Genomic DNA, 20,400 nt, shown 5'->3' on the forward strand with positions numbered 1-20,400 from the left:
AGAATCCTGTTACTTTGTCTAAGATCATAAAGGTAGGGCTTTTTATTTAGTCCAACACACCATTTGCTCGGTGGTTCATGCGTAGTGGTAGCCAAAATGTTGGTATCATCTATTTCTATTACTTGAGGCCATAGAGACCGTAAATAGCTTCAGATCTAGTTACGTAACTACAATCACATCATAAGCCTAACCATTGGCCTGATAGAGTTTTTTTTTATGTATTTTAGTCTACATTACACTATTCATCACGGAGTGGCAGCCCGGATCGGAAATTCATCTAACTAGAAATCATAACCTGAAAGGGAACTAAAGCTCTACTTCTCAAGCCCCGTTTCGAACATCCACAACCTCTCCCCTCTACTTTTACCCTTTTCTTACAAAACCATAGTGCCGCTCAAGCCCACAAGCATATACCTTCCGGAAATAACTAATCTTGATAGTGAGTTGTCTCAACCATTTATACATAATATGGTTGATGGGCTCTTTCGAGCATCGTTTATGAGCCTGCTCTGTGTGCTCTCTAAAAAAATAGAAAAAAAAGGAGTGCGTTGATAGAAATGAACTAGACGGGCGACCCGTGGCTTCGCTCACGGTCGCTCCAGTCTAGCCTTTGCCTCGTGAGGCTCATTTACCCTCGTTGGGGTTCCAACACAAAATTGAACGTTTTTGACACAAAGGTTTCTTTTTTATTTATTAGGTATTAAAGTCTTTTTTTTTATTGACATTTTGTTGTTCTTCAAACAAAAGAGTTTCAGTGTCGGCTCGCTTTTTCAATAGATCATATAAACCGGCATGGAAACGAAAATTTTGGGCAGCCCACGGGGCGGTAGCATCGGTGCCTCTCGGCGTGCTTACTGTTTCTTCAAGTGAAAGCGAATGAACAGAGAGTTGGTCTTCCCGATCTGATTGATGGGCGGGGCGTGTAGGAGAGAGTCGAGAGTGAAGGGGAGAGCGAGAGCGAGAGCGAGGAGGATGTGGGGATTTTTGGCGTGGGGAAGATGGCTTTAGGAGGGTTTGGCAAGGGGAAGATGGCTGTAAAGGACTCTGGTGGGAGGAAGAAGAATGCGTGGGAGATAGGTTCCTGGGGGGGGGGTCTGGCGGCGTCGCTTGCTTTGATCGTCGTGTTGTTCCTGGTCATCGTCGTCCCAATTAAGCGAACGCTTTTGAGATTGGGGAATTGTATCAAGGCTATCATCATCACATGACTGATTGAAAAAAAAAAAAAAAAAAAAAAATTATTATTTTGTCTAGTCTTCACGTACAACCATATGACTATGATAGAGGCCTTTACCTGGGAAGCAGGAGGGAATTGGTCGATTGAGGAGGATGAGGGCGAAAGTATTGTCTGAAAGAACGATACCAAATTCTCCTTGGTGTTAGTCAATTATAACTCTGATTCTCTGTTGATACCCAAGACTCAAAGTTTAATAGAAACTTACTTCACTGGTATTTGGGGTCAATAGAGGTGCTTTTATAGAGACCGTCTGACGACCTTGAGAAGTCTTGGTGATGGTGGAGGTAGAAGACATAATGTATGAATGTACGTGTGTGAGAGCGAATGAGGAGTGTGTGTGAACTTTTTTTTTTGTGTGTGTGTGAATTTTTGAAAAGAAAAAAAAAAAAAAGAGGAAAAGATGGAAGAATCTAAATTTTCAATTACAAAAACTGGTATCACGGTCAGATGTATATACAAAGACACGTTTACTATACAGAGATGTACAAATACACTTCTACTAAAATACAGAGACGCTAATTTACACTGATCATACAACATGTACACTAATTTACACTGGTCTTACAGCTATATATACGATAAATAACATTTCGGCCGAGTCGCGATGATGGATACAGAGAGAGCAAGGGTAGTAAGAGCTGGAGATATAGATATCGTGGGGACAGCAAGGCATAGGCACAGTAGGAACAACAGAGACAGGGATAGTAGAGGGGCGGCAGGGACTGAAGATGTCAGCGACTTTTTTTTTTTTTTTTTTTTTTTCAATCTTGAAGGACTTCTTGGTACACAATATTTCGCGTGTATTTACAAAGATCCCTTGAATCACCTTTGATAAGTACCTTCAAATGCTTGGGGTCTGTACAGCGAGAAAGAGCCACATAGAGCTGGCCATGACTAAAAACAGACCGTGGGAGGGAGGTATATGCCAACATTCTGAAGAGTTTGTCCCTGAGCCTTATTGATGGTCATGGCGAAGGCAGGTTTCAAAGGGAAATGGCGCCGCTGGAATATGACTGGAGACGATCTATCATCAGTTGCATTGATATTGATTCGAGGGATGTAATGGATCGCTCCTTTGAATATTCCCGTCATTACTTCAGCTTCGATGACTTTGTTTCCAAGTTTATGCACAATGAGACGCGTACCGTTACAGAGACCTTCCTTTGGGCTCAGGTTCCTTATGCGAATGATGGGCTGACCGATCTTTAATTGCAGTATACTGGGAGGGATTCCGGGAGGATTTAAAGAATTAAGAAATTCCACAGTGTATGTTGCTGCTGCTACTGGGTCGTCAATATCAGGGATGGAATCTTGCCCATGATAGACCTTTGGAATGGTATGACTTGAAAATATCTCTGTTGCCCAAGCATTTCGCAGAGCGTAGGCCATGTATATATGTGTTTCTCTACATTATTATTTTAGAAAACTAACACGATATGCAATGGTCCTCTTGACTTGATTATAGTCATGTTTCTTAGCACTCATGGCACAAGTTAGATTTGTCTGTAAGGGAAGAGGAGCTAAAGTGGAGAAGGAAGGTTTCTTATAGAAAAAAAGCGCGTTCCATATGAAATATCAAACATTTCACAGGAGCATTGTCATTGTCATTGCACAGACCATGTTTCTCTATGAAAATTAATTTGTTAAAAAATAAATCTCTTTGTTTTCTAACTGTCATGTTTCTGTCATATATTTTTATCATGCCACATGAATGTATCGACACTTGAAGGAATTCATGTTTGAGGTTAAAGCATATGATATGATCAAGGCTTATAGGTAGTGTTTGAAGGAGCTCAATTGTTGTTTTATTATTATTACTATTATTATTATTATTATTATTATATAAAATAAAATTCTTATTATCATTTTTATGCATCAATGGTTCAATGGCTGATGGTAGAAGCAGGCCATGATTGAAGGCTGATTATTTTTTTTTTTCAATGCATCATGATTGAGATGATTGAGATGATTGAGATGATTGAGATCTGGTTGGTTATTATTTGTAATGTAAAGCCCAAAGTTGCGCTCTCATGATGATCGCTCATAATCATGATTGAGGTCACATGATGATTGGGTCACATGATTGAGGTCCGATGATTGAAGTATGTATGCTCATTTCCTGAAAGGCACATGAAAATGGAATGACATGAAATGAAAATGGAATGACATGAAATGAAATGAAATGAAATGGAATGGAATGGAATTTATTTTAGATTTATGGACGGACGTATCATAGAGCAAGAATTATGAAACTATGAAATGAAATATATCATATAATAGAGCAAGATCTATGAAATAGAGTCCTCGCCAAAAAGTCATAAACTGGATATATTTTACAATACTCAATTTGAATTAAAAATTTGAAAAATAAAAATTTACGTACGAAGACAAAAATGCATATATTTTTTGAATAGAAGGAATGAATTAGATGCATGGCCACCAAACCAATTCAATCTTCGTTTTTAATTAGAAATATTAGAATTTGCGAGAAATGGGCAACATCATTCTCAATCTCATTCTCGATCTCATCCTCATTGTCAACCTACTTTATTCGCAATCTTCAGATAGTAAAATGTCTTTCCCTTTTGATATCAATAACCTACTCTCATACAACGATCTTGGTGGTTGGTATAGCGAAGGAAATATCGACCAAATGATTTCAGGCACACCCTTCACTCCGCCTCGAAGATCGCCACAACTGCCCACTGAAGCCGATCTCTCCCCTATTAGGTCTCCTACCGAATATCAATGGATTACTCCTCCCAGAAACGAGCCAAGGAGTTCTACCTCATTAGAGCAATTCGGTGAGCGTCCCAATACCCTCGATTTAAATCCATTCTTGTCAGACAAACAAACTGGAGAGAGAAAAAAGGCATTTACACGCAGTAAAGCGTCCGTTACTAAAGACGAATACGCGATAATAGCTCATACATATAATGCTATAATGAATGCGCCACCAGCAGTCCAAGACTGGTTTAAGAAGACAGACAACAGAGCAATGGACCTTTCGATTCTGATGGGTGTAGGGAGAAACACTTGTGTGGCAGCAATTAAATATGCACAAACAGGCATCGTCGAAATGACAGGGCGAGGAAGAACTGGACGCCCTAAAAAAGAAGCGGACAAGGATTTAAACTCGAAGGTGCTGAATATCATAGTTGAATCAAACAAGAGCGGGACTCCTAATTCTGCGGGTTTAATTGCAAACCAACTGAAAGAAGACTTTGAAATCGACAGATCAGCAAGATCAATCACTCGCGACCTCCGTAAAATGGGACTGTATTGGGGCAAAGGGATCCGACAGAACTTTTTGCACGACTCCAAGGAGAATATTGCCTTCCGAGCTACTTACCTGAAGCGCCGTCTTAAGAATTTAAAACTAGTAGACGGCAGTTGGGTGCCTAGGACTCCAGAGGTCTTCTTGGACGAGTCTTACTGCCACATTGACCATGCTGCAGCAAGACGTTGGGTGCAAAGTGGCGGTGGTGTCATTAACGATGCAGGAAGGAAATCAATCATGGTTATATTTGCAGCCTTCATTGTATATTATGATGAAGCTGCTAAAAAGGTTGAAGGCAAATTCGTTAATGATAGCGTGTATGTTTGGCCATCAAAGGGACCAAAGCCTCAATCAAAAAAAGGCCAAGAGCAGGAGGCTGAACTGTGGGATGACGTACCTGAGGAGATCAGGAATGCAGGGGTCGTGGCAACAGATCACGATTATCATGGAAACTTCAACGCTAGTTTGTTCGATAGTATCTTTAAGCGACTTTGTGAGAATCTCAATAAGATGGGACTTGGCCCTTGTAAAATCCATCTTGATGGCGCTTCATATCACTTTCACAAGAAAAACAGGGAACCAACCAAGAGCGACACTGTGAAAACTATCAAAGAGTGGCTCACGGGCAAGGAGATTGTTATTCCAACAAGGGAAAATGGAAAAGCACTGAACAAAAACGAGCTTATGGAATTGGTTAACGCTCTTCCTGATGAGTCGTATTTCTCTATCAGTAAAATAGCCCAGGAGAATGGTGGACATGAAATCCTCAAGACTCCACCCTACCATTGCGAGCTACAACCTATTGAGAAGATCTGGGCAGTTGTGAAAAACATAATTGCCTCGAGAGCAATGGTGACAATGACATCCATCTTGCTGAAAAAAGGCTACTAAGCTTGTTTTCCCAGATTCCGTGTAAAGTCTTTTACTCTGTATGGAAGAAGTCTGTGAAAATTGGCATGAGATACTATAACGAGAGGAGTCATGCACAGGAAGAAATAGTCGAAGAGGTTTATCAAGAGGTTTTTGATGAAAACGAGCCTATTGTGGACCTTAGTGACACTTTCAAAGTCGACAATAGTGAGTGGGATGCAGAACTCATTAGAGTACTAAATCAAGAGCGAGCTGAAGCTGTTACCCTAGGCCCTGAGATAGTGGATCTTACGCTAGATGCTGGAAGCATGTTTAATGTGATAGAGGATAGCGAGTCTGAGGACGAGCCTCTTATCAATCGAAAACGCTCTCGTAAAAATTAAAATTTTGAGTTTGTACGTATTTTTCCTGCGTCTAAAAGTGGAAGTATTCTATTCAATTTAAAAGCCTGAAAAATATATCCAGTTTATGACTTTTTGGCGAGGACTCTATATCATATAATAGAGCAAAGATCTATGAAACGAGTTATTACGATAAGGGAGAAACCATTTCGACTTTAGTATATAGATAAAGAGATTTGAAGGAATATGGCTTTCAACTCATCTCTCTCTTTCACACACGCCTTGTCACGTATAACACAGCCTTTTAGCTCTCCTATTACATACGACCATTGCCATAAAGGAAGGTCTTTTTTTTTTTTTTTTTTTTTTTTTTTTTTTTAAAAGTCACATTTTGTCTGCCATGAATGCTTTGATACCGACCGAGGCGGCAGGCATGGGCAGCACGCAACTCGGCGCTTCGAAGCGAGGATAGATTGCTTATCACCGCCAGAATTCCAGAGAGAACCGAAGACGATATCAAGGCCTATGTCGATACTCAGAGTTGTCGTCGAGTATTCTTAAATGACTTTTTCAGCATTGTTCACAGAGATGTTGAGAACTGCTGTGGCAATTGTGATCCCAAAATGCAGGAGCGTCCACCACTACTGGAGACCAGAGATGGTTGACGCAGAATCCAGCAGAGCGACTAACCGACATAGGGCCTGGGAGGTGGCAGCAGGAAAATAGGTACAAGAAACTACTGCATGGAGAGACAGTGCGTTCAACAACGAGTTCAGGGGCCAATACTCATTATTTGACGAAGATATTGTCATGAAGAATGACATGGCCGAGCTTGCTATCAAGGGTGCTGGCATTGTGGTGCCAGAGCCGATTCTCTCTGCTATCCGTTGTCAGTTTCCTAAAATTGAATACCCACCAGCTCTGTGCAAAATTATAATAGCTTTGAACAGAGCCATCATTTCGACAAGGTAGCGAAAAAGTGGTCGTTTATCACCCGAGGAAGAAGATTCCTAATCACTACAATGGCTAATTAAGCACTAGAACCAGGCTCGGCCCTTTGGTTGTTTGACGGCAAAGTATGTGTAGCCACTTCAGCGCTTTTGAATCTACTATTAGAGAATCTTCCAGTGCAAGCTCAGCTTTAAATGCCATCACTATAAGGACTACTGTATCTCTCAGAATTACCATTGCATTCCCCGGAGTCACAGGAGCCACCGCTGGCTTATGAGACGTTACCCCAAAGGGTAGAGCTGCGTCGTCGGGCTGTGCAAAAATGTAGGGATATGGCTGCGGAAGGAGTGAAAGAGGCCTTATGGTAGTGGAAAAAGTGAAGCTGCGAAGCCAACATCTCTCTAATAGTTTGGAAGAGAATGAAGCATTGCGGACAGGGGAAAAACCTTTTGCACAAGGGCCACTGGAGTGCTGACTGTTCTCATTCAGGTAAAGAACCCTCCACAACGCTTACCACTAGTAGCACATAGATTATTAAAGCTTCCTTCTTTTGCACAAGAACCGTTGGGGCACTGGCTGTTCTCGTTCAGTCTTTTGTATTGTGTTGTTATTTATTTGCGTTCAAGAAGCATTTTGTCTATCTGTCGCTGGGAATGACTTCACAAACCACCAAAAAGGCCAAGTTTCTCTATTCAATTAGCCCTAAATTTCCCAACAGTGTTAATCCTGAGAAAAAAAAGGGTGTGTTGCAATGCGCTTGCCATACATGATGTTGTTGTCGAAGTTGAACCGCGTTTGACGGAACAAATTGTTACGAAGATCTTCCCCAGCACCCTTTTTGGATCATATGTGCGGCTGAGTGTGAGGTCCGGAAAAGGGGTTATCGCTATCATCGCCAGCGCATTCCATAGGTTCATCCCAATCATCAGCTGGCTGACACTATTAAATCATTGGTAGACGATATTGAACAGCCTGTTTTCTGGAAGAGCCACGTTTACATCGGCATGTGGACCATCAGCCACAGAACGCCCACTCTCTTCAAAAGGAGAAAGAGAAGGGATAGGAAAAGGTTAAGGGCACCGCAAAATAGAGTTCGCGCCATCACTAGGAGACGCCGGCAATATTGTTTCTAAGGGGGCTGACTGCAAGCCAAGCGCACTCGACTCATAAAAAACTTTCATACTTTGACTGAGCTACGATGCTTGGGCAAAGTCCTTGGATGGTATGAACCCCATCAAGGTGGTTCCAAAAATGCCCCATCGAGAGGCTGTTGGTGTACCAGTCTTGGATCTGGCAGAGGTAGTGGCAAAGCTGGGCTACGGCCGGGAACGAACGACTGTTGGGTTGAAGTAGGAGTGGCAACAGCTGTTCACCGACAGATAAATCAGTGTTTTTTTTTTTTTTTTTTTTTTTTTTTTTTTTTGGATTTAAGCTCATGTCAGCTTTGAAAAAGAAAAGGGGAAGAGGAAAAGGGACCTGCATAGCCTTTGGCATAGGCTCCGAAAAGCCGGTGCGGTATCTTTCCATACGCCTGCACCTGATGGTTAGACCAGTGTCCATATTCGGCGGAAGAGTTAGGTGTAGAGCCATCTAAACAATTTCTTTAGTATAAACTGCCCTGGGAACTGAATAAAATATTAAGGAATGGCCATTACACTGCTGATTGGGAACAAAAATGATCAGCATGCTCTAGGACTTATTTAATAGCCTCACTAGCTCTTATAAACACTTTAGACACCAACGTACCTCTCTCCGCTTCACTTTGTCACGTCTCCTCACCATGTGGAGAGGAAAAGGAAATAATATTGTGAACTTCCAGGACCGGAAATATTGTTTGACATCACAGTAAAGCGAGCTTTGATAGAGGGTGATATACTTGATGCGTAGCCAACGCACTATTGCCATCTCGATCAACCTTACTCTTTTCTTCCTCAGTGGGTGCTATAGGGTAAATAGTGACCATATTGTGCCTAGTCCAATTTATTTGCAGTACTACTACTGCATTATTCCGCCATAAATGTCTAAGGCTATCAATCCTCTATGGAGATTTAAATGACACACATAACGGACCTAAGAGTGAATCGTGGCATGCTGCAAAAGGTGTGCGTATTTTAGGTCTATGAATGGATTTGTATCTTTGAAATATGTTTAATACCACCTCTATTATCTGAAAAGAGAGCGAAGGCACACTATTTCAGTCGCCTGTGCTACCGCAGCACTATGTCGATATTTGTTCCTGGTGAAGAGTCTTTTGGTATTAAGAGAGTCCACCTAATCTACGGTCAAGGTTGCATACAACCACATGCATCTTGATGCAGGTAGTTGCTTGCGTGCATTGTAAGGCGTATTTTATCTTGCCATCCTGTTGTAACGCCTTCAAATTATGTGCATATATTCTGAACACTAGAAGTTCATCCCAGTGTTGCCGGCCGCTTTTCGATTAAGCAATGGGTAGTATGCGAGCAATTGCCTCAGGTAACTTCACAGAAGTGCCTTTTTCAAAAGGCCCAGTGGGAAGCAAGGGAAATAGTGGGGGGGATAGCGTGGGAAGCAGCAGGAAAGGTAACAGAAGAAAAAGCAGTGGGGTCAGCAAAAGAGATAGCAGAGAAGGCGATAGAGAAGACGGTCATGAAGCCAAGGAGCAAATCCTAATATTGATTCCCTATTAATGTGTATTGAGCGTTGGAGAAAACAATCGCAGAGCGACGTTAGCAGAGTGTATGGTCTTCAGAACATGTATCAGGACATTGCTGAAGTCGATAGTATGAGGTTTGAGAAGGAGCTTGCCAAGTTGGAGTGCACCTCTGCGACGTTCATTCATAAGATCCGATCTGGCGAAGAACTACTGCTGACACGGACTCAACTAGCAGACTTCAAGAGGTTCCTAGCCATCATGACATACAGGAGCGAGCGCCGGAGGGAACAGTATTACGAGTGTCGATTTGATATTATGACACTTCTATCGATTCGAAAACACATGTCCCAAAACAATATTGACAGAGTTCAAGACGTATGGTTCGAGAATCTCAAATGAATCATCAAGACCCCTCACGACGAAATCATTAAGGAGAGCTCAGCTATCGATCCGAAAGGCGTCAAGACTCCCATGGATACTATGTTTGCTTTGAGCAAATATAAAGGACCTATTTACGTTGCAGAACTTATGGACTATTATAACTTAGTGTGCAACTACGTGTGTGTCTGGCAAGCGGAAGAAGGGCCTGAATTTATCCTAACCGACAAGTGCTCTGTTGGGTTCGAAGGTGAGGATGCTATCCACTTCCAAAGCTTCTATGTTGTGTCTCCGAAATATATGGTCGTTCTTGTGAACCGTCTTTACATGTGGGACCTTATGAAGACCGTGGGTCTCCGGAAGTCGTGGTCTGGAGGCGAGCTCCATGCCAATCCAGTTGTCATTAATACGAAAAAGCTTGTGAGAGGTGCGAAAGACTTCACTCCGACAGACGTGTTCAAATTCAAAAGGATTGTCGCCCCAAAAGAGAAGGTATATCTCGGCAGCAGCTCATTTTGGGTGGAGGTACATAACATAAAAGTCCTATATCTCCATTAACAGGTCCTTAAGATGCTGCGATAAGGCTAAGGAATCTTTATATACTAACAAATTTGATTGCCGTTTCATGAAGCGCGAAACATTAGGATATGGCGACATTATATTTTATGTATTTTTAATTCCAATGCATCTTATCCTGAAGGACGCAGCTCCTACACTATGGTTAACCCGATGTAATAACAGTCTCCTGCTGAGAAGAAAGAACGGAAACATAAAAAGGCAACTATCTGTGTGGACCAATAATAGATGGAGGATGGAGGAAGAAAGAAGTCTGTAAAAGTCTTCGAGAAAAGGGATGTGCCAGAGATAACACAATAATATTTGGAGAGTTTTGACAACGTCAACAGCATTTACAGTGGACATTGGTGTTTAAAGAACACATGTTTAGTGCTATTTTACTATACCAACCCCTGCTTGTGTAGAGGATCTGTTTGCCAAGCAACCAAAAAATAAGCGGAACGATGTTTGGTTGTTGATCAATGCTTTGAGGCATGAACCACATGATAGACAGTGTTTATATTATACGAGCCGGAGACGGTGGCGAAGCCACGGTCGGCTCTTGCCTCGTTAGAAAATTTAATGCTTAGCCTCGTAAGACAACAAAAAGAAACATTGCCTACAGCAGCAAAAGGTTTATATTTTGACATAGGAATGAAGACAATAAACTCACGTAGGCCTTTGGCCTTTTACTACTGTAAAAATTATGTGTAAACTGCATGTTTTTTTTATTACAAAACTAAAATACAAAGCTAAAATACAGAACTAAAATACAGTAGATAAAACGCAATAAAGTAGAATACAAAATATACAAAATATACACAATAAAATACAGACGAAACTACAATCAAGAGGGAGAATATCTGGTAATCACAACATTTGATAGATTAACGGCGGCGAGGAGGTAACGCAGTAAATGGCAATCAAAAGACAACGTGGCTATAAAGCATCTTTGAAGACAATGTTCCGTGTGTATGTTCCTAGCCCTCATTAAGGGGACTCAAGATAGCGCGCTCAATGAGCATCTCAGGAAGGAGTCTAGCATTTTCGATATCCGGAAATATAGTACGAAAAAATTAAAAAAATTAAAAAAATAAAAAATAAAAAATAAAAAATAAAAAATAAAAAAAAAAAAGGAAATAAAGAGTGAACAAAATGTAGCTCACCTTCGCCTTTGTGTGGGTCTCTCATTTTCGATATCAAGGTCATGGTCAAAGCTTCGCTCGCGCACTGCTCCATGATTGGCTTCATTTTGGATATGGCTGCTAAATCAATGGATCAATGGACAGTAATAATCCGTTATAAAGTCAAATCGATGGCGAGGAAGAGTATGATTATATGAAATATTTAAAGTACGTAGAGCCCACCTTTCAGCACTCGGATATGTACTTCGATTATGTCCTGGGCGATTGCAAGTGCTACACATATGCGGCCTTTGAGGCTGGCTAACAATATTTGCCCTTATATATATATGATGAGAATAAAATAATAGAGGGTTAAATAAATAAAATAAAAAACAAAATAAAATAAAGATTAAATAATAACTTCTTTACCCTCTCGTGGGACCAATAACCTGCTCCAGGTGTGAAGCGGAGGGAAGGTTTGTGCGAAGCTCAACACGCTCTGTTTTTTGAGGGCAGAGCCGCCTATCATGCTTTTCACTGTTGCACAGACTACAGGTGCGGACCATGTGTTTATGAAATCTAGGTGCTGAGAGAAAAATTCAAATTGACAATATTGTAATTGTATTGGGTGAAAAAGACAGAAAAGGCCTTTGGCAGCGCTGCCTGCCTACTATATCCTCTACCACATTATCGATGGATAAGTTTTGACACTTTTATTTTATTTCACCGCCAGAAATAAAAACTGGTCAAAATGAGAATGATTTTCATTTTGACCAGTCTTTATGGATTCTCCTACAGAAAACAGAGCTCTGGCGACGTTTATTGACGATCATTTATTTTTTCCGCCCTCCACAGCTTTATATTCAGAGGCTCTACATCAAACAACAGCTCCGAAGAACATCTGGGGCAATTGATGGGTGCAGCTTCATAGTGCACATACGCTTCATTCATCTTCTCTGAAGATTGTGATTGATAAACTGGTGGCGGAGGAGTTGCGGGGGCTGGCTGCTCTAGAGAAGGACAAATACACTTATATTGAGAAGAGCAGCCGATGTTCAAGCATTCCCTGCAGCCAATCTCAGCTGCAATCCCAGTTTTTCTTGCCTTTCTTTCTTCAAGTTTTCTTTCCTCCTCTTCACTCTCACTCTTTTTCTCTTCTTTCTCCTCTTGTTCGAGTAAAGCAAGCAGGGTGTATTCGTCGATGGAGCTGTAGAACCCATCATACAACTCTTTACTGCCTGTTGGCTTTGTATTAGTTCCTCTTCAGCGTCTATGGGTCGTTCTTTGATATGTTGCACAGCCCGCCGAGCTCGTCGTGCTTGGATAATATGTTGTACACCCGATGGATTTGGTGAAGTTGTGGAACGTGTAGAACGTGTGGAGTTTGTGGAGCGTGCGGAGCGTGCGGAGCGTGTGGCAACCATTTCAAAAAATCAAATTAAAATTTAGGTTCAGAGGTGAGAGATTGAGGAAGCCAATTATCAAAGAAGCTTCATGATACATGTACATGCTTTTTTTTTTTTTTTTTTTTTGTTTCATCGTTTATTTTTGTTTCTCTTTTGTTTCATCGTATCTCGTCTTTTTAAAGTCACCTTTTTTGGCTGTCACATAATTTTTTGTAATATTTTAATATAAGAGATAATATTTTAATATAAGAGAAGAAATATAAGAGAAGAGAAGAAGAGAAGAGATAAGAGAAGAGATAAGAGAAGAGATAAGAGAAGAGATAAGAGAAGAGATAAGAGAAGAGATAAGAGAAGAGATATTTTAATATAAGAGATACCTCCAATACTGTACATTTAGACTCCCGTGTGTTTTTTAATACTGATGCACCCGTTCATCTTTCAAAACTCCGAACAATCGCAGGGCTAAAGTGAATAGAAAAATGGGTTCACAGTATATAATTCTTTGATGAATGGTCAATTGATGGGATTAACTATTGTAGAGGGAGGAGAATGGGTGCGGGAACATCATATAGGACCGTCCCTCGTCCCAACAATTATTATCAGGTCAATCTTCTTAGTGATGAAAGAATCGGGCTCTTGCTGATTATCCCCCGAAAAAAACGCACCAAAAAGTAGAAAGGGTTTCAAAAAGCAGATTTGGTGTGGAAAAAAGGCTTACGTGGACACTGCTCAGAAATAAGGATATTTCGCTGTTACTTCCATCATGCTCACTCAGCTCTTCTGCCTTTTTCTCTGTTCTTCATACGGAATCAGGACAATCATCCCTACACTTGCATTCACATCCTTTTTTTCAATTGCTTCCTCCATTACCTCTTCGAACCCATCAATCATTGTGACTGTTTTTGAAAACACGCGTTTATTTTATTTGCGCCACTGAACTTGGAATTAGTTTGACATACGTTAAGGTAATGCAGATAGTCATTTGAGAGCATAGAGGTGCTGGCGGCTTGGGGTTCATCGTTCTTACATTCGATATTGTGCGCGATGTGAGCTGACTTGGGCTCTAAACACATTTAAGACCGGCGTACTTTACTGGCGCACGCTTTTTCTTTGCCGACCTTGCTTTAAAAGCGGTGCTCAGCTTTTATTTCGATTTGTGGCACAGAATATGAAGATATTCGATGATATACTGTTATTAACCATTTCTTTCTTTTCTCTCTTTTTTTTTAGAGGATAAAACCAAATAGAAAAAAGAATCCTCCGAGATCTCACGCATTTCGATGGATTTACTATACGACACCCAAAAGTTGCAAGCTTTACTGAAGAAGGACCAGGATATCAACTTGAGGAATGGCAAGGTGGACACCTTTAAGAGGGATGGATACCAGTCTGTTAGTCTGTACACCAAAAGGCTTGTAGAAATGTGTTCGTACGAATTTCAGATCGAAGCAGCAAAGGCGCTGTTTGGCAAGATTCCAGACGACCGCAAGCACTGCCGTCTCGAACGCGTAAAAAATAAAGCCTATCGAGGCTTCACCGATGGCGAATTAAATGAAGACGATGGGGAACTTAATGAAGACAGTGACGATGGGGAACTTAATGAAGATAGTGGCGATGCTGACAGACCTAACGTAGAGGGCTGGATCCTTGTTGAAGAGCCAGAGATATACAACCACAACGACATTGTCGTAGCTGTAATCACTAAGAGCTTTGGCGATGAAACAGGCTCCAAGCGATACATCGGCTGCTTGGAGCACATCTACAGGGACTGGCAAACTGGATCGAATGAATATACTTTTACATTTGACGCGAAAATATCATCTTCCAAGGAAATTGACGTGCTGATGTGGACGATTGGGAACCTTACAACCTACGAGCGTATTATGAATAGTCTCTCTAATGTGGATAAGATGAGCTGCATACCAAAGGTGCTTCTGAGAGGCCCTGCAACAGGCATTAGCTCCCTTATAGACGATACTCAACACACACAAACTGATGTACCCGAGTCGATGAACACAGCGCAGAAGGTTGCGATAACAAGGGCAACCCAGGGAGGCCCGCAGGATGTGGTGCTGGTTCAGGGCCCTCCTGGATGTGGTAAATCGACGGTAATCGTCGAAATGGTGCGTTTACTCACCCCCCGTGTCCAGTCTAGCGCGAGAGTGCAGGTCCTGGTGTGTGCACAGACGAATGTTGCTGTGGTGGATCTTGCCTACAAGTATATCACCACTAACGAGCCTAAAAGCAAGTTTGAGTATGTTATGGTTATGAGACCACCCAAGATCATCGATAGCCACAAGAGAACAGTGCTCGAGCCATTTACAGTTACCGCTCGATATCACCAAGTTGTCAATGCTGTGTTGCACACCATCATACGCGTCTTTGGGTACACCCCCTTCGCATGTCATGGGAGCTCGGCAAGAGATGAAGTTAAGAGTATTGTAGCCACCGATTTCACGAGCTTTGTGGAAAGTGGTTTAATCAAGCTACTGCCTATGCGCGCCCGCGAATTCCTTTCTGGGCTGCCGTCTGCCGATTCGGCCCAGATGAAGCCTCTGATTTTTGGAATGCGCAACGAACTAGGGCCCTTTTTTAGGCGCGTTGACTTCAAATCATTGCTCGAACTGTGCGGTACTGGCCAGGGTACTGACATTCCACGCTCTAAACCCTTACCCATTTATGGATGGCTGAAACAAGCTCTTCTTCGTGCAGCTTCGGTCGCGTTTTGCACAATTAATGTTGGGATATCGGCGACTTTTTGGGGAACCATGACCAACCTAAAGTATATCGTTGTCGACGAGGCAGCGCAGGCACTAGAGCCGGATGTGACTGCACTAATGTGCGTTGATTCGAGCTTTAGTCGCCTAATTTTGGTTGGAGATCCAATGCAGCTCCCAGGATATTGTACATCCAACCAAGGCAAGCGTGAGATGATGGACCGCAGCCTCATGGAGCGTCTCCAGACATACCGGCTGTGCCATTCGACACTCCTCGATGTACAGTATCGCATGCATCAAGACATCTGTGCTTTCGTGTCCCGAACCTTCTACGATAACAGATTGACCTCCGACAAATCGATCCACGACAGGAACCCTGTTACAACACTACCAGCAGTTATGCACGTTATGTTCCTGGGATCCCAGGCAAGCCAGTCGAGAATCACGACAACGAGCGTGGTGAATATCGACGAGGCTAGATACATTGTTGCCCATGTATTCAGTGTGCTGTTGTCGTCCAGGCAAAAGCAAGCTCCTTTGACTAATCCTGTGACTAAATCAAGCACGTTTGATAAGATGGCGGTGACACTTCCGCAAAAGGTAGAGGCGCGACAGCCTGCAGAGGCCCCCACGACCACCATTGGGATCATATGTATCTACAAGCCGCAAGCCAACGTTATACAGTATCTAGTCGACAGAATGCTGTCCCAAGGAGCCTATAAAGGACTTGGATTTAACATAGTCGTTAACACTATAGATTCATTCCAGGGGCAGGAGTGCGACATTATCTATGTGGCACTTACAAGAACTACACAAGTTAACGATTTTATGGGCGATCCTAACCGTGTTAACGTCGCAATTTCGAGAGCTCGGCATCATCTAATTGTAGTGGGAGACGTGAGTCTTTCGCTAACAGACAAACAAGGCGCATCATTATCTTACTGGCATAGCCTGTGTGTGGACAAGAGCTCAATGATTATCGAACAAAAGTACATCAAGAACGTACCTCCGTACGAAGGACCAGAGAGTGTTACTACTATGAGGACTGCGGCAATGCCAGCAGCGCCGGCCACAATCAAAAAGCTCATAGCTAGGGGACTGAATGCCACAACTTCTATTTGGACCATCCACTACGAGAGACTTATGATAGACCCGAAAACTCCGCAAGGAATCCATATACTCGAATATGTCGTGCAAGCACTAGCCAGTGGAGATTTTGACACGGGCAATGGTGGTAGAACAACAAGGCCTTTATTCCGCAGCAAACAAAAGGGGGCAGCTCTATTTTTCGTTACCAGAGTGTGTGATAAAGTGTGCCTTGCGTGGACCGTGATAGTGCACAGGCAGCGTCAGGCCATTGAACTCTTTGGCATTGGAGACAAAACATTCGTCGAGAAGAAGGTTTGGCCATCGCTCCGTCGCGACAACGAAAGACAACCGGAATGGGAGCTCTCTGCGTCTATGAGCCTGTGGTCGTCCGGTACAAGCGTAGACCTCTCCAAGGATATGCCAAAAAGTACGTCGCTGCTCTATGTACCCGCAGATATAGATCCTCCTGCCACCGATGTATTGGCAGATGTATCAGAAAATGGTCGTATGATCGATCACGGCCATATTAAAGCCATGGCGTCCATGAGGTCCAGACCCATTATGATCCTTGGAGGTGGGGGTACTGGCAAGACGGAGTGCATGTTGGGTATGATCGAGCAGCAACTGGACATGGATGCAGACTTTGACAACATGCAGCTTTATTTAGGAGCAACAGATTCGTTAGCCAACTGGTCGTCAATGAGGCTATTAAAACGGGAGAGTATAACGGAACAGGGCTTTAAGATGGTATCGTTCACCAGTCTTCCATCTCTACTCACAAAGCTCTACATACACGGGAAGCTTTTTGTGGATCGAGACGTCTTTAGGTCCGAATACATGGATGCCATGCCTGCAATGGTCCGCAGTATTGGCGCCGATGAGCTCTACGATGCTATCCTCGCACGCATGGATATAGAGGCACAAAACAGTACTAGGTCTAGGTTCCTTAGGTCAGAGCACAAGACAGCGCACAAGGTGTACAAATCGATCAAAGCATTGCGTGGCCACATCGACGCTTACGACCTTCACGCATTCGTTAAGCGAGACCCGCAACGAGTAGTGGCCATGGCATCGAAGATTGCACGCATCTACTTAGATGAGGTCCAGGATATATCGTGGACAATGTGGTCCGTAATTGAGATAATGCTGTCTGCAGGCACCTCAAGCGTGGTGTGTGCTGGTGATTTTACACAACGACTTACACCAGGGATTCCGGTTAATGGCATAAAGACGCTTATTTATAAACACATCCCAAAGAGTATGAAAACCATTGGATTTAAGAAAAATTATCGATCGGACCCTAGCATTATATCGCTCGCCAATCGTATTCAATCGTACACACGCATGAGGGAACATGCAATGGAACCGTCCCTCTACCCTCAGGAAAGCAGCAACTCCGTGAGACTGGTAGAGATACAGGACATTAAGCATGAAAATGTAGCCGATGTGTTGCGCTATATCGGAGTACCATCCAACAACTACAAAGCTGCGATCATCACATCGTCGTCATGGGCACATCGGCTTCGTGAGTCTTTGGGTAAATCTCACAATGTCTTTAGTGCTTACGAATGCAAGGGCCTCGAGTTCGACCTTGTTGTGTGTTGGGATCTCTTCAACCCAAGCATGGATGTAAAAACATCGACTCTAAGGCGTAACATGGGGACTGCCGCGTTGGATAGAGGCAATATTGAGGGAGATGAGAACTTCGAGATATACTTGAACCACCTTTACGTAACCGTTACAAGGGCACGCAAGCATCTTATAATGGTCGTCCCATCGTGTGATAGAACCAGTATTATGATCAGGGCACTCGGGATTAACGATGTCGTCCATTACAGCGAGGTCCAGGAGCGTGGGCCTCTGCCTGAAATCACCCTTCTAGTTGACGAGCTCAGCGTGTCTGACGACGATCTAAGAATGGCGATTGTAATGAGAGAGAGAGGATTGCTCCAGCAGGCCCTCAACGTCTTTGAGCAGCACGGCAACGCCGCACAAGCAGGATTTACGAGAGCTCTAATCCACCGAAAAGAGCACAGGCTTCGCGGGGAAGATCGGGAGATCCAGCTTTGTATTTCTGAGTGTTACGGTGTAATCGAGGTATTGCAACAGTCGACGGATAGTGTTCTCAAAATCGAGGATGTAAAGATATTCCTTACCCAGGCACTGGTCGCTGATAAGCAGTATGCTGAAGCATGTCTGCTTTACAAGGAATTGGAGATGGAAGATGAGCTGGTCGCGTGTCTAATCGAGGCAGTCGAATCAAAGTCTGGAGATGTGGTGCGGCTGCGAGATCTAATACGCGAAAAAGCTATAGATATCTCAGAGCATTTCAAGGACAACAAGAGATACGCAAAATTTGTTGTTGCGTTAATGCTTGTATTTAAATCCTCGTCTGTAGATATAGTTCAGTCGATGATCACGCACATTCCATTCAAGACAGGCCTTACTATGATGCATAACTCCCTGGTAGAAGTCAATGAAAGCATATACCCTATATGGGAAGTATTCCGAAGAAGGAAGTCGCTGCAGTCAAAAGAACTGACATTCTTAGAATGGAGCTTATTGCGACGCCTGGATGGCCAATACGCCAACGAAGACTTGGTTTACATTACATCTACTGGTTGCTTGTCAGAATCCCAGTCGCCGATGGCGTGTCTATTCGTCGGGCCTAGAAACAACAAGACTACAAATACCTTATCGCTTCATATCCAATCGGGTGCTATGCTAAAGTCGTGTCGATCGCTGGAAGTGCCCTTGAGGCATGCGGCAACGAAGATGAGAGAACTCTCGTGCCCTCTGACAGATTTTATGGCACTCCATTACCAACTAAGCGGAGAAGAGGCAATGTACCTGCTTGTCGAGGCGTACAAGATGCATAAGCTGGAGATGAGGGGTAGCGAGCATCAACTCGCGCTCTTTAGATGGTGTGCTAAGATGTGTGGAGGTATGAACATCATCGAGATGATCTGCACCACGCTTAGGGAGGATAAAGGGATGCTGACCGCCATCTACAATCCAGGCAACACTTCAAACGCAACACAGAAAGCACTCCTTCGTGTGTTAGACGAGAGAGATTTATAGGTACGTTAGGCTAGGTTTATCTGATTTCGGATCCATCGAGCATTATATATCATAGGTGATCCACATCCTTTTAAAATAAAACACTTTGATTTTATCTTGACCATGGTTTGGTATTTGGTATAAATGTGGCATTGTGAAGATCTCGAGTTTTATTTCAAGTTTCTTTTTTTTTTTTTTTTTTTTTTTTTTTTTTTCAACATGCTGAAGATGTGTTGTCTGCTAGAGATTTGGTTATTTTGGGCTGTAGAATTCTATTACGTTGCCTAAGATCATATGCGTGGGATTTTTTGTTTGGCCATTTGTTATTTGCTCTGCGGCTCGTGCGTAGCGGTAGCCGAAATAGCGGCATCATCTATTTCTATTAAAGTCGCAGGGATTGTAAAGCCTTCAAACCCAGCTTGATAGTTTTTTTATTCTTTTGAATAAATAGGCTTTTATCCTTCCAAAAATGACTAGAACTCAACGATGGGTCCCCTCAGCCCTTGATACATAATGTAAAAGACATCAATGAAGGGTTTTCTCAGCCCTTGATGCATAGAATAAGCAGAGCTTAATGCCAATGACAGATTTCTTCAACCATTCATATATGTACATGATATATTTGATGATACTCAAAGCCGTAATATATCTCTGTAAAATGCCTGGGGGACCATCACTTTTGAGGAGCTGTGGGATTTCATTCACATTTGTTTTTTAATTTAGAAACATTACCTGTGTCCCGCGATAGACTTGATTTTAT

At 42.7% G+C, this 20,400-nt stretch overlaps 3 protein-coding genes across 3 annotated transcripts; 2 read left to right on the top strand and 1 right to left on the bottom strand.

Moving 5' to 3' along the window:
* Positions 1-9,132: 9,132 nt before the first annotated feature.
* On the top strand, positions 9,133-10,214 carry BCR41DRAFT_360161 (hypothetical protein; the record flags this gene model as incomplete). The annotated part of the gene is made up of 3 exons (XM_022025314.1): positions 9,133-9,261; positions 9,378-9,686; positions 9,720-10,214. Coding segments are annotated over 3 exons (933 nt in total), but the record flags the coding sequence as incomplete, so codon positions are not given.
* Positions 10,215-11,107: 893 nt separating this feature from the next.
* BCR41DRAFT_160103 (hypothetical protein) lies at positions 11,108-12,086 on the bottom strand. Its single transcript, XM_022019649.1, has 4 exons — positions 11,798-12,086; positions 11,612-11,704; positions 11,411-11,506; positions 11,108-11,282 (listed from the first exon to the last, which is right to left on the bottom strand). Exons 1-4 carry the CDS (start codon positions 11,932-11,934, stop codon positions 11,225-11,227), a joined length of 384 nt encoding a protein of 127 aa, XP_021878042.1. The 5' UTR covers positions 11,935-12,086; the 3' UTR covers positions 11,108-11,224.
* A 2,109-nt stretch (positions 12,087-14,195) lies between these two features.
* BCR41DRAFT_373622 (P-loop containing nucleoside triphosphate hydrolase protein) lies at positions 14,196-20,026 on the top strand (the record flags this gene model as incomplete). Its single annotated transcript, XM_022026800.1, has 2 exons — positions 14,196-19,524; positions 19,869-20,026. The coding sequence occupies 2 exons, from the start codon at positions 14,196-14,198 to the stop codon at positions 20,024-20,026; spliced, it is 5,487 nt and encodes a 1,828-aa protein (XP_021878043.1).
* Between the last annotated feature and the right edge of the window lie 374 nt (positions 20,027-20,400).

The sequence above is a fragment of the Lobosporangium transversale genome, assembly GCF_002105155.1.
Source record: "Lobosporangium transversale strain NRRL 3116 chromosome Unknown BCR41scaffold_41, whole genome shotgun sequence".
NCBI classification, from domain to species: Eukaryota; Fungi; Mortierellomycota; class Mortierellomycetes; order Mortierellales; family Mortierellaceae; genus Lobosporangium; species Lobosporangium transversale.